At 39.8% G+C, this 15,079-nt stretch overlaps 1 protein-coding gene across 1 annotated transcript in view; it reads right to left on the reverse strand.

Annotated features, from left to right (window-relative positions):
• Positions 1-15,079, reverse strand: part of spop (speckle type BTB/POZ protein) — a 72,790-nt gene that overhangs the window by 19,882 nt on the left and 37,829 nt on the right. Inside the window, 1 exon segment of the mRNA XM_079519627.1 lies at positions 13,755-13,932. Coding sequence (XP_079375753.1) covers positions 13,755-13,932 — 178 coding nt within the window.

Raw genomic sequence — 15,079 nt, forward strand, 5'->3', positions numbered from 1 at the left:
CAGTCAGAGATCTTATTTTATTTAGTAATTATATAGCAAGATGTTGAACAATACATGAGTAGCAACATGTTTATGATAAAGATGCTTGCCTGAAAATACATACGTTGTACTAGTCAAGACATCGGTAGAGAACATTTTTTTTAATTTTATTTATATGTCACTTTCAGTTAGTTGTCAGTTGTCAGTTTTTGCTACCAACTCACGGCATTTGTCGATGTGCAAATAATTCCAGTAACTGGTGGCTTGCTAACATACATACATACATACATACATACATACCTACATACATACATACAAGCATACAGTACATACCTACATACATACATACATACATACATACATACATACATACATACATACATACATACATACATACATACATACATACAGGGGGGGTGGACGCCTCTGCCTTGCATAGTCCCCAGTGAATAGGCAGGTTGCCCTTCACTGGTAACCTTACTTTGGATTTTAAATATATGAAGGTATTGTAGGCTGGGATTTTACAAAAAAGCCCCCCTTTTAAATACATACAGACATACAGACAGACATACATACATACTTATAAGGTATGCCATCTGGTGGCTAATGAACCAAACACACATTCTCAGAAGTTGAAGCAGTTTTAGAGGACCCACTTTTAGGCCAGTGCAACAGAGCATGCTTTTGCCTTTTTTAAAACCTTACCCATTTTAACCAAATACATACATACATACAGTACATGTATACATACAGTACATGTATACATACATACATGCAGACAGTACATGCATACATACATACATACAAACATACAATACAGTAAATGCACAACACGAAACGAAAAAAACATGCAAACAAGTACATGCGTACATACAAGCAGTACATACCTACATACATACATACACACATACATACATACATACATACATACATACATACATACATACATACATACATACATACATACATACATACATACATCACAATGCAAAACATGAAACGAAAAAACATGCACAACACGAAACGAAAAAACATGCGCAACATGAAAACAAAACACTACCTAATAACAAGAAACCGCTAGTACCCAATGTTATAGTTAGTAGGCCTACAACAGGTCCCGTATGGTCTAGCGTTTAAGGGTTCCTGGTTTTCATCGGGGAGGCCCAGGGTTCGAATCCCTGTACGGGAATATCATATGTTTATGTTCTGATGAATTGAAAATGATGATCAGTGTTGTTAACAAGTGTAATGGTTTATCATTGATCGGCCGCAAGTAACACTTTGTATCTGTGTATACACAGATTTGGTTATCATAAAAGTTACAATTCATTTCTGACACAGTGAAGCTGTTCGTAAACTACGCTCACGTAAGTACCGGTATGTGTTTAGTAATTACTAACTAGCTACAGGAGCCATTGAGCAATAATACAGTTTGGGGGGTGGGGTTAAGCATCATTTTGTAGGGGTTAGCCTCTTACTTCATACTTCATGAATAGAGTATAGATGAAAATAGATTTGACATATTAATGGCTCAATGTATAACATTTTATTTACATCATACACAACATTGGTTATGACAAACGGGGGATAGGGATGACCTTGAGGTACAGTGACTGTCCATATAATATACCACTGTTGTGGGCAGTTTAGAACTCCTAATTATGAATGTTTAAACTACTGGTTATGTGGTATGTTGGGGGTTGACGTTAGATCTAGTATTATGTTCAAAGTATTTTAACATCTCGTGTCAGAGTTGATATTTTAATATCGTCGTTTCTCTTCGGTGATGGAGACTAACCAACTTAAAATGTTCGAATCCTTATCATGAAAAGTATGGGTTCATTGTGTTAACATAAGATGCGGCTGTACTACATAGGGTATGCTATAATCATGTTTGTGACCTCAAAACCAACTGTTACTAATATGCTACGGGAAAACAAGATGAATCTTTATGAAATCATAAGAAAACATATCGATTTTCTAATTGAGATTGTTTGTAATGCAAAATTAATTACAAAGCGTGATGAATATAGCCTTTTATTCTTGGATGACCCTACAATCACACTACTGGACATTTTAATCCATAAAAATAGTGAACAGTGTTCTCATGCTTTCGCGAATATCCTTAAATCTGACGAAGTAACAGCGACAATACCATTTCTTAAAACATTGATCAGTAGTGAAATAGAACGCTACAATGCAGTAATTTCTAAATATTTGTGTGATGAGTGATGTATAGGGTTCAGTGGTCTATCTCGCTGAAAAGAAAACCTGTGTATGGATTACCAAGCGTGCCCTAGCAGTGTTATAGGGATACTCATTCTCATTATAAACCCCCACTGAGTATCAATTCCGCAACATAGGCTGACATGATACACTAATCTCAAATCCATATAACTAGCTAGAAAACCGAAGGGCTGCTAGATGCACCCACTATACACTTCCCCCCCCCTCATCTAGAATGCCTAAGGACCACTAGTTGCAATTAGTTACAAAAGCATAGTATACTACCCTGTAATTATGGAGGATACTTTATCAATGGGGGAAACCAACGCAAGTGGAGGAGACAACCCGTGCTGGAGGACACCTGAGAGCCTGAGGGCCCTGGATGAGGAACCATGGATGTACACCAATCCACCCCGGTTCATGGCTGGCGATGACGATGATGGATATGATGAGATGTCATTCTGGAGCTCACCTCCATCATCACCTATGTATTCCTATGATACGCGTGACTCACCCTACGTTTGGCCATCACCCATACATTCACCTGAGTCCCATGACAATGATGACACTTCAACTGCAAGGCCTTCACCACCACCATCCATAGTGCAGGGCCTGTTTTTTTTTATCTAGTATCTAGTCTAGTTTCATCTATATAGTTGTATCTAGTACACAAGATCTTGCTCAATATTACAAATTATTTACAATTTTTATTTGTAATGATAAGACGTTTTTGGGGGAAAATGTGTAATTCCTACACATGCAGTGGGTTAACGATGTATACAAAAACATCTGCTTGGATCAATTATCCTGGAATTATTTTTACTTCTAAGATGATATTCTTGAAAAAGTTGCTAAACTCTGTTGTTAAATGCTAAACGCCTATTGTTTTTAGATCTACAGTGATCTGTATAGATAGTGTAGTCAGAACAAATCACTAGTTGTCAGTGATAGACAGTAAATCCTTCACCATCAATCACCAGGCACTTTTGACTCATTCACTCAGTTGTTCTCTCACATTATATTACGACTAGTATATTATTCAACCAATACCAATAACTATTAACTAATAACTATTTTGCAACAAAATTTGGAATAATTGTTAATTTCAGCTATTTTATCATTTTTCAGACATGTTCTCTATCCATTTTGTACCTATGCAAACCTCTGTAGTGGTAAAAGACCCCCATACTTCATCATTCCCCCTGGTGGGTAGATAATTACAGAGCCAACAACGCCCTAACAGCATCCTAACAGCATCCTCCATCTGATTTCACCAGTCATTGGTCCATATGGTCTATCAGAGATACAGTTAGGCTATATCATCATAATAGTGCTCAATCCTGGCTGAGGGTAGTAGGCCAATGGGTCACTAGATCATTTGCTCACCCAGAGTAGCTGTGAAACTTCACAACAAATGCTGTGACATCTGACAGAGCTATTTTTTATGTCAGGGGCCTAGTAAAATACAGTGTAAGGGATACATTGGGGTGGTAAATAAATAGCATTTTCGGTTTATAAAGACCTAAAGAGACCTGAAGATATTGTGTTAACTGTTAAAGCCAACCATAATATAGACCCAGATACCACTTATTGCACACTAAGGGCTGGTTGTTTTAATGATAGACACCATATTTGTGACTATTGACAGCCTGATATCTGACTTGGGAACTCTCTGTCCCCAACTGGGTCAATAGAAATATACCAAATATGTACAGAATCTGTTTGTCTCCGTATCATACACAAAACTTTTTAGCGTTAGGGGTGATGAATACGATCATTGTATGAGGAAGTTCTCAAAAGAGTCAGCAAGTTGGCACATTAAACTTGAAAATTCATCTGGACAGTCACTATACTATAGCTATCCCCTCAGTTGTCATAAACTATGATGTTCACGGTGTAAATACAAATATTATACATTGAGTCATTAATATGACATCATATAACCCACCTTCTGACTAGACCCAATCACTCTTTTTATCACAAAATGCATCTATTGTCGTCTATATTCTATACGCAAAGTTTGAAGTGAGAGGCTAAACCCTCAAAAGAGACTTACCCCTAAGCCAACCCAAGCTATCAAAGAGAATTAATAAAACCTGCTATAGAATAGTGACAGGCTTGCTGAAAGACAATCAGACAATACAGAAAGAGGCTACAAAGATCATTAGATCATTAGATTAGTCTAGGTTATTTCTGTATTGGATTAGTCTACATTAGCGGTGACTTCAATTATATATACAGTTGTTCTGCATAGCATAATGTGACGCGATTTCGCACTAATTTAATTCGTCTGTCTGCGCCAGGGGGGTGAACCATGTGGAGCTCACCACCCCCTGAGGTGAGCTGTTAGCCTGAATAGGTAACACTAATTCAATACACAAGGCAAAGGGGCGATGTTCTAGACATCCCGCCCCTCGCCCCTCCCCTATCCCGAAGAGCAACTATTTAAACTCACCATTTCTACACACTTAAGACGACGATACCACGAGGACGTAGGCCACTATTACCTTCCTAAAAACCTTTTTTCATCCCCATTATTTAATTTATTTCACACGGATATTCAATTTGGCATGGATCTTTCTAGTAAAGAGATAATGGTTAGGGATGTTTCTAGTATAGAGCTAATGGTTAGGGAGTCAATGGAACGCTATTATAACTCTGATTCGAACGAGGAGGAGGATTCTGAGACCCGTGAAATGGAAATTGCCAATGCCCTGTCATGCGGGCAATCGTCTTATGCAATGGACCGAATCATCGATGCAGACTTACGCGCCTACGCGGAGGACAATTTTGACTACGAAGCAGACGCGATTGATTATTGGGATCGAATCTGTGATGAGGAGAGAGCGAATGATGCCGCCATGACAGCGAATGATGCTCCCATGATAGCGGAGCTGTTAAACAGACACGTATACAGGCCAAGAGATGAGGATGAGGATGAGGAGGAGAACCTGGTGGACTCTCATGTGTGTAGGTCTATGACTGCGAATGTCCTGCTCAGGCTGCTCAACCAGATTGATGATGCTAACGGAACATGATGTCATGTTTTTACATGAACCTGGTCAAGTGATACAATATTCTGATGTAGATATTCTGACCTTTTTTTCCAATGTTGGTGATATTGTAAATACATCTTTAACAAAAAAAGAAATTGTGGTATGTTTTCTTGTCATGGTATCATTGTGTTTACTATAGGCTAGTACATAGTACACATGACCACACAATTAATTCCCAAATGTCTCACTCATTCAATAATGATATGTATGTCCACCAGGTTCTCCTCCTCATCCTCATCCTCATCTCTTGGCCTGTATACGTGTCTGTTTAACAGCTCCGCTATCATGGGAGCATCATTCGCTGTCATGGCGGCATCATTCGCTCTCTCCTCATCACAGATTCGATCCCAATAATCAATCGCGTCTGCTTCGTAGTCAAAATTGTCCTCCGCGTAGGCGCGTAAGTCTGCATCGATGATTCGGTCCATTGCATAAGACGATTGCCCGCATGACAGGGCATTGGCAATTTCCATTTCACGGGTCTCAGAATCCTCCTCCTCGTTCGAATCAGAGTTATAATAGCGTTCCATTGACTCCCTAACCATTAGCTCTATACTAGAAACATCCCTAACCATTATCTCTTTACTAGAAAGATCCATGCCAAATTGAATATCCGTGTGAAATAAATTAAATAATGGGGATGAAAAAAGGTTTTTAGGAAGGTAATAGTGGCCTACGTCCTCGTGGTATCGTCGTCTTAAGTGTGTAGAAATGGTGAGTTTAAATAGTTGCTCTTCGGGATAGGGGAGGGGCGAGGGGCGGGATGTCTAGAACATCGCCCCTTTGCCTTGTGTATTGAATTAGTGTTACCTATTCAGGCTAACAGCTCACCTCAGGGGGTGGTGAGCTCCACATGGTTCACCCCCCTGGCGCAGACAGACGAATTAAATTAGTGCGAAATCGCGTCACATTATGCTATGCAGAACAACTGTATATATAATTGAAGTCACCGCTAATGTAGACTAATCCAATACAGAAATAACCTAGACTAATCTAATGATCTAATGATCTTTGTAGCCTCTTTCTGTATTGTCTGATTGTCTTTCAGCAAGCCTGTCACTATTCTATAGCAGGTTTTATTAATTCTCTTTGATAGCTTGGGTTGGCTTAGGGGTAAGTCTCTTTTGAGGGTTTAGCCTCTCACTTCAAACTTTGCGTATAGAATATAGACGACAATAGATGCATTTTGTGATAAAAAGAGTGATTGGGTCTAGTCAGAAGGTGGGTTATATGATGTCATATTAATGACTCAATGTATAATATTTGTATTTACACCGTGAACATCATAGTTTATGACAACTGAGGGGATAGCTATAGTATAGTGACTGTCCAGATGAATTTTCAAGTTTAATGTGCCAACTTGCTGACTCTTTTGAGAACTTCCTCATACAATGATCGTATTCATCACCCCTAACGCTAAAAAGTTTTGTGTATGATACGGAGACAAACAGATTCTGTACATATTTGGTATATTTCTATTGACCCAGTTGGGGACAGAGAGTTCCCAAGTCAGATATCAGGCTGTCAATAGTCACAAATATGGTGTCTATCATTAAAACAACCAGCCCTTAGTGTGCAATAAGTGGTATCTGGGTCTATATTATGGTTGGCTTTAACAGTTAACACAATATCTTCAGGTCTCTTTAGGTCTTTATAAACCGAAAATGCTATTTATTTACCACCCCAATGTATCCCTTACACTGTATTTTACTAGGCCCCTGACATAAAAAATAGCTCTGTCAGATGTCACAGCATTTGTTGTGAAGTTTCACAGCTACTCTGGGTGAGCAAATGATCTAGTGACCCATTGGCCTACTACCCTCAGCCAGGATTGAGCACTATTATGATGATTTAGCCTAACTGTATCTCTGATAGACCATATGGACCAATGACTGGTGAAATCAGATGGAGGATGCTGTTAGGATGCTGTTAGGGCGTTGTTGGCTCTGTAATTATCTACCCACCAGGGGGAATGATGAAGTATGGGGGTCTTTTACCACTACAGAGGTTTGCATAGGTACAAAATGGATAGAGAACATGTCTGAAAAATGATAAAATAGCTGAAATTAACAATTATTCCAAATTTTGTTGCAAAATAGTTATTAGTTAATAGTTATTGGTATTGGTTGAATAATATACTAGTCGTAATATAATGTGAGAGAACAACTGAGTGAATGAGTCAAAAGTGCCTGGTGATTGATGGTGAAGGATTTACTGTCTATCACTGACAACTAGTGATTTGTTCTGACTACACTATCTATACAGATCACTGTAGATCTAAAAACAATAGGCGTTTAGCATTTAACAACAGAGTTTAGCAACTTTTTCAAGAATATCATCTTAGAAGTAAAAATAATTCCAGGATAATTGATCCAAGCAGATGTTTTTGTATACATCGTTAACCCACTGCATGTGTAGGAATTACACATTTTCCCCCAAAAACGTCTTATCATTACAAATAAAAATTGTAAATAATTTGTAATATTGAGCAAGATCTTGTGTACTAGATACAACTATATAGATGAAACTAGACTAGATACTAGATAAAAAAAAACAGGCCCTGCACTATGGATGGTGGTGGTGAAGGCCTTGCAGTTGAAGTGTCATCATTGTCATGGGACTCAGGTGAATGTATGGGTGATGGCCAAACGTAGGGTGAGTCACGCGTATCATAGGAATACATAGGTGATGATGGAGGTGAGCTCCAGAATGACATCTCATCATATCCATCATCGTCATCGCCAGCCATGAACCGGGGTGGATTGGTGTACATCCATGGTTCCTCATCCAGGGCCCTCAGGCTCTCAGGTGTCCTCCAGCACGGGTTGTCTCCTCCACTTGCGTTGGTTTCCCCCATTGATAAAGTATCCTCCATAATTACAGGGTAGTATACTATGCTTTTGTAACTAATTGCAACTAGTGGTCCTTAGGCATTCTAGATGAGGGGGGGGGAAGTGTATAGTGGGTGCATCTAGCAGCCCTTCGGTTTTCTAGCTAGTTATATGGGTTTGAGATTAGTGTATCATGTCAGCCTATGTTGCGGAATTGATACTCAGTGGGGGTTTATAATGAGAATGAGTATCCCTATAACACTGCTAGGGCACGCTTGGTAATCCATACACAGGTTTTCTTTTCAGCGAGATAGACCACTGAACCCTATACATCACTCATCACACAAATATTTAGAAATTACTGCATTGTAGCGTTCTATTTCACTACTGATCAATGTTTTAAGAAATGGTATTGTCGCTGTTACTTCGTCAGATTTAAGGATATTCGCGAAAGCATGAGAACACTGTTCACTATTTTTATGGATTAAAATGTCCAGTAGTGTGATTGTAGGGTCATCCAAGAATAAAAGGCTATATTCATCACGCTTTGTAATTAATTTTGCATTACAAACAATCTCAATTAGAAAATCGATATGTTTTCTTATGATTTCATAAAGATTCATCTTGTTTTCCCGTAGCATATTAGTAACAGTTGGTTTTGAGGTCACAAACATGATTATAGCATACCCTATGTAGTACAGCCGCATCTTATGTTAACACAATGAACCCATACTTTTCATGATAAGGATTCGAACATTTTAAGTTGGTTAGTCTCCATCACCGAAGAGAAACGACGATATTAAAATATCAACTCTGACACGAGATGTTAAAATACTTTGAACATAATACTAGATCTAACGTCAACCCCCAACATACCACATAACCAGTAGTTTAAACATTCATAATTAGGAGTTCTAAACTGCCCACAACAGTGGTATATTATATGGACAGTCACTGTACCTCAAGGTCATCCCTATCCCCCGTTTGTCATAACCAATGTTGTGTATGATGTAAATAAAATGTTATACATTGAGCCATTAATATGTCAAATCTATTTTCATCTATACTCTATTCATGAAGTATGAAGTAAGAGGCTAACCCCTACAAAATGATGCTTAACCCCACCCCCCAAACTGTATTATTGCTCAATGGCTCCTGTAGCTAGTTAGTAATTACTAAACACATACCGGTACTTACGTGAGCGTAGTTTACGAACAGCTTCACTGTGTCAGAAATGAATTGTAACTTTTATGATAACCAAATCTGTGTATACACAGATACAAAGTGTTACTTGCGGCCGATCAATGATAAACCATTACACTTGTTAACAACACTGATCATCATTTTCAATTCATCAGAACATAAACATATGATATTCCCGTACAGGGATTCGAACCCTGGGCCTCCCCGATGAAAACCAGGAACCCTTAAACGCTAGACCAGGCATACGGGACCTGTTGTAGGCCTACTAACTATAACATTGGGTACTAGCGGTTTCTTGTTATTAGGTAGTGTTTTGTTTTCATGTTGCGCATGTTTTTTCGTTTCGTGTTGTGCATGTTTTTTCGTTTCATGTTTTGCATTGTGATGTATGTATGTATGTATGTATGTATGTATGTATGTATGTATGTATGTATGTATGTATGTATGTATGTGTGTATGTATGTATGTAGGTATGTACTGCTTGTATGTACGCATGTACTTGTTTGCATGTTTTTTTCGTTTCGTGTTGTGCATTTACTGTATTGTATGTTTGTATGTATGTATGTATGCATGTACTGTCTGCATGTATGTATGTATACATGTACTGTATGTATACATGTACTGTATGTATGTATGTATTTGGTTAAAATGGGTAAGGTTTTAAAAAAGGCAAAAGCATGCTCTGTTGCACTGGCCTAAAAGTGGGTCCTCTAAAACTGCTTCAACTTCTGAGAATGTGTGTTTGGTTCATTAGCCACCAGATGGCATACCTTATAAGTATGTATGTATGTCTGTCTGTATGTCTGTATGTATTTAAAAGGGGGGCTTTTTTGTAAAATCCCAGCCTACAATACCTTCATATATTTAAAATCCAAAGTAAGGTTACCAGTGAAGGGCAACCTGCCTATTCACTGGGGACTATGCAAGGCAGAGGCGTCCACCCCCCCTGTATGTATGTATGTATGTATGTATGTATGTATGTATGTATGTATGTATGTATGTATGTAGGTATGTACTGTATGCTTGTATGTATGTATGTAGGTATGTATGTATGTATGTATGTATGTATGTTAGCAAGCCACCAGTTACTGGAATTATTTGCACATCGACAAATGCCGTGAGTTGGTAGCAAAAACTGACAACTGACAACTAACTGAAAGTGACATATAAATAAAATTAAAAAAAATGTTCTCTACCGATGTCTTGACTAGTACAACGTATGTATTTTCAGGCAAGCATCTTTATCATAAACATGTTGCTACTCATGTATTGTTCAACATCTTGCTATATAATTACTAAATAAAATAAGATCTCTGACTGAAAGAAGGGGGGTGTGCCAATCCTGACTCACACTACGGTGTTCCGCCCCAATTACCCAGCATGCAATGGTTACTTCCAATGCATCTACTTTACAAGCACTTTACAACCGCGAGTCAACACAGCACGTCAAAGCTGGGCTCCCAACATTTGGTTTAGGGTATACCTCCAACACAACATCTAAAGTGTAAAATGTCTTTAAGTACTCATGAAAAGTACTATTATCATTTTTGCCTAAAACAAAAAATAATTTAACGTTATTTTCTATCCTATTGTAGCCTTATATTATCCCAGAGTTTTATGTGTAATATTATGTCAATTATGGGGAAAGGTTTATTCACAAATTAGTTCACATGATGTAACCACTAAGTGAGAGTGAGAGTATTTTTCAATAAAAATATCTGCGTGCTTGTTTTAACATGCACATATTTTATCCCCAATCAAGCAATACAAAAATAGGAGACCAAACTAACTAACTTAACTAATGAATGAGTGATACATTGTGAGAATGTAGCTATTTTGTAGGCCTATCAGTTTAAAAGTATACGTGTAACTCTTTATAACTAGTATCACATTATATCTATATCATGTTTTGTCAGTTGTCACACTATAATGTAGAATATTTACTAAGTCAAATAAGATCTCTGACTGACTGAGAAGGGGGGTGCGCCAATCCTGACCCCCACTGTGGCGCTCCCCCCCCACTTACCCAGCATGCAACGGTACTTCCCTACACCTCCTTTACAAACAATTATATTTACCCATCATGCACCAATCCTGATCCCTGGCATCGCTCCCCCAATTACCCACAATGCAGCAGTGCTTCCCCCCAACTATTTACAAGCAATTCTATTTACACCCATGTGCAACTGATGCTTCCACACAACAAAATATGTGTTACACTGGTTTAAAATACACATTTTTACCCACAATCAAGCAATACAAAATATAGTATGTAAGGTCTCACACCGTGTGTGTCATGGATGACGGGGGCACACAGTGCCATAAGCATCTCGTACTACCCAGAAAACCATAGAGGGTGTTGTAACCCATTCACAACCGCTAGCCAACACAGCACATCAAGGTGAGAGCCCCCACCCCTACTTCCAATAATGTAATCTGAATTCTTGCCTGACTCCCCCTTGAACTCAGAGCTATTATATGGGAATCTGTGAGTCTTCACACTTAGCTACGGCAGTCTGTTTGAATGGAAATTTTATAAACGTATTAACTACAAGAAGCTTTATTGAGTGTTGTCTACACTGCCCTAACTTCTGTCACCAGACATAGAAATGTTAAAAAACAAACAAGTCGGGCCCTCAGGCCAATAGTATGTTAAATTCAACAACACCTCAGAGTCTCAGAGGACTTTGAAAACAATAGCCTGCTCTACGGGGCGCCCTCCCCCCCCCCACCCCTCCTACACCCCCCAATTATACACCCCCACAGGGTACCACAGCCACGCACACACACACACACACACACACACACACACACACACACACACACACACACACACACACACACACACACACACACACACACACACACACACACACACACTATTTATTTTTATTTACTAAACAAAAGGTATTCAAATAACATCAGTCTCCCGCCTGCACTAATCCAATTACATATAATTACCCCCGTCTACCCCACCCTTCGCCCCCACAGGTAGGGGGGCACAGATAAGCCCAAACATGCCCAAACACGCCCCCACCCCCACCCCTCAAACACTCCCACTCTGGTGACGTCATCAAAATGGCCGCTAGCCACGCCCACAGGGTGCCTCAGTCAATTATGCAGGAATTTGGCCCTTTTTGACCATTATCGGGTGCCTTATTACTACTCAGAATAAATTATGGACTTAATACTTATATGGTTATTCGTCTCAACTAACTCAGTTAACAATAACAACAACAATTAAATGCCTGGGCGAGGCTTTGGGAACAGATCTAAGGTAGGCTTGACTGTTGCAGCCCAATCTTGGTGAGCTCATACTGCAGCAACACAGAGACAGAGAGAGGTGGAGAAATATAAAGAGGGAGAGAGAGAGAGGAGGAGGAAAGTAGAGAAATAAAGAAAAAGGGGGGCTATAGAGACAGTAAGAGAGAGAAATGGGGGACACATCACATGGTGATTCTAAAGTGCACATGGGCAATAAGCAGCCAATTTGAGCTGCTTTTCACGGCTGCCATGCTCACCCTATAGTTCTTTTGATCCCGCTCTGTCCATCTCCACGGCGATTAATGGCCAGGAGGGTTGTCACGGGAACGACGGAGTGGTGGGAATAACAAGGAAATTGAGAGGAAAGGGGAGTCACCTGGCCCCAGGTAGCCCTCGGCAAGGTACAAGGTACACACACACACATGAGAGACGAGAGAGATAGAAACAAAGAGGGGGAGGGAGAGAGAGAGAGAGAGCAAAAGAAAGAGAGAGAGAGAGAGCAAAACAGTGAGAGTGGCAGAGTGGAGGACCCTAAACCACTGTAGCACATAATTAAAATGGCTCCTCACACACACATTTCAACAGATCCAATAATTAACAGCCCCCTCCACACCTCCGCAGAGACACACAGAGTTTTGCCATTTCTCCAAGTTTTGCCAAATGATTCTGCCTGTCATCACGGTGCCAATATCTCAACACCTCATTCAGAAATAAACTGCACGTGTTTGTGTGCATGCATGTATGTTACAAATACGTGTGCACTAAAGCAATGTTGAACTCTAGTAGAACGTGGTTGTATTATACTGTAACTACGGTACCTGGGCATAAGTCCAAATATTGGCAATCATTTATCTATTGATTCTGTGCTCTGTGATTGAGAACCCAGAAGTAGTGATTACATTCCTCCTCACATTGAATGGTAAAACAGGTCTCAAAATCCCAACTTTAGCACATAGATGAATGCTAACAAACCATACCCTGTATAAAGAAAGACCACTTCTGGTACTAAATTTTAGGAAAGTGAAATTATTTTGAAAACTTAAATGGGACATTCTGAATAATGAGTATCCTCTACTTTTGGTACTTTGAGTACATTTTTTACTTGTAACAGTAGTATTTCTACATTGCAGTATTGATGCTTTTATTTAAGCAAAAAAAGTGAGTACCACTACAAATTAAGGCTGCTTCATCTCACCTGCTAAGATGGCTTTGTGTGCCTGAAACGTGTGTCCGGCCACACACAGAGAGCAGTCGATGAAGCGAGAATGTTCCCACAAGTCGCCCAGCTCTTCAGACAGCCTGCAGTCAGGAACCTTCACCATGTTCATCGTGTTCTGGCCTGAGACGTTCACAGAGTCCTGCACCACGCTCACCTACAGTAAAAGACAAACAAACACAGGTATACGTAAACACATGCAAACGTACACATACACGAGCAAACCATAGAGTTATATATAAACTATAAACTAGAGAGGCAGGACCAGGAGTGACAGCCCTGCCCCCAGCTATTCATTTCAAGTTGCTCAGTGTCGTTTTGAAGCACCTGGAAGAACAATCTACTTCTGCATTTTTTTTCTCGATTTGCGAACCAACATTTGGTTGCCAAAATGCGGAAGTGCTAGCGAGCACTCCATGTTAAACCCCAGCTGCGCGGGGTTTACCACTGGGCTCGGCGGCTTCAACGATGGCCAACCGCTCTGGGGGCTTGGTGCAAACACATACAGTACGGAGATGAGGTTTTAAATTTGACAATCGCGCCGCGCATACTGAATGCCTAACAAGTATCGTCTCAACTTTAAAACTTTAATTAAAAGTCAGATATACAGCGAATTATGCAGGCGGAACAGCCTGCAACAGTGCATCAATCAATCCAGCATGCTGTGAGTGATTAATGGTGAAATCAATACATCAGCCGTCTCCGTATGGGGCCTATTCTTCCTCCTTCAGACTGCTTGCATAGTCTCAAACAAGAGAGATAATGGACATTCAAGTCAATTTGCGAGTATATTGTGTGTGTGAACGTTAGCGTGAGAGAGTGTGCGCGTGTGTGACGTCTGTGTCTGTGCCTGTGTGTGAGCGTGTTCTCTGCACGTCTTCCCCACTGACTACACCACCTGTTCCAGACAATGTCAACCAGACCAGACTCATTCATCTCTCAACAGGACTGAGTGCAAACACACACACATGTACTGTATGTGTACTGTCCGCACACACCAGTATATAATATATACTCATAAGCGCACACATACTGATTATGGACTAATTACTTATAGCTTAGATTGACTTGGAAGTTGGCCCTTGATGGATAGCAAATACAAGTAAATACAAATGTCAATGTCAAGACATCAGAGACACATACTTCCCACAGATTACAACCACACACGGAGATTTGAAAACATGACCAATGACAACAAACTCCCATATCTGCTGGGCGAAGTACAACAATGTGCAAACACAGCAGCAAGATTTGTGAGTTGCTGTGATAGGAGAAGGATATCAAACGGAACCCAACCACCCTAA

The sequence above is a fragment of the Electrona antarctica genome, assembly GCF_951216825.1.
Source record: "Electrona antarctica genome assembly, chromosome: 14".
In the NCBI taxonomy this organism is placed as follows: domain Eukaryota; kingdom Metazoa; phylum Chordata; class Actinopteri; order Myctophiformes; family Myctophidae; genus Electrona; species Electrona antarctica.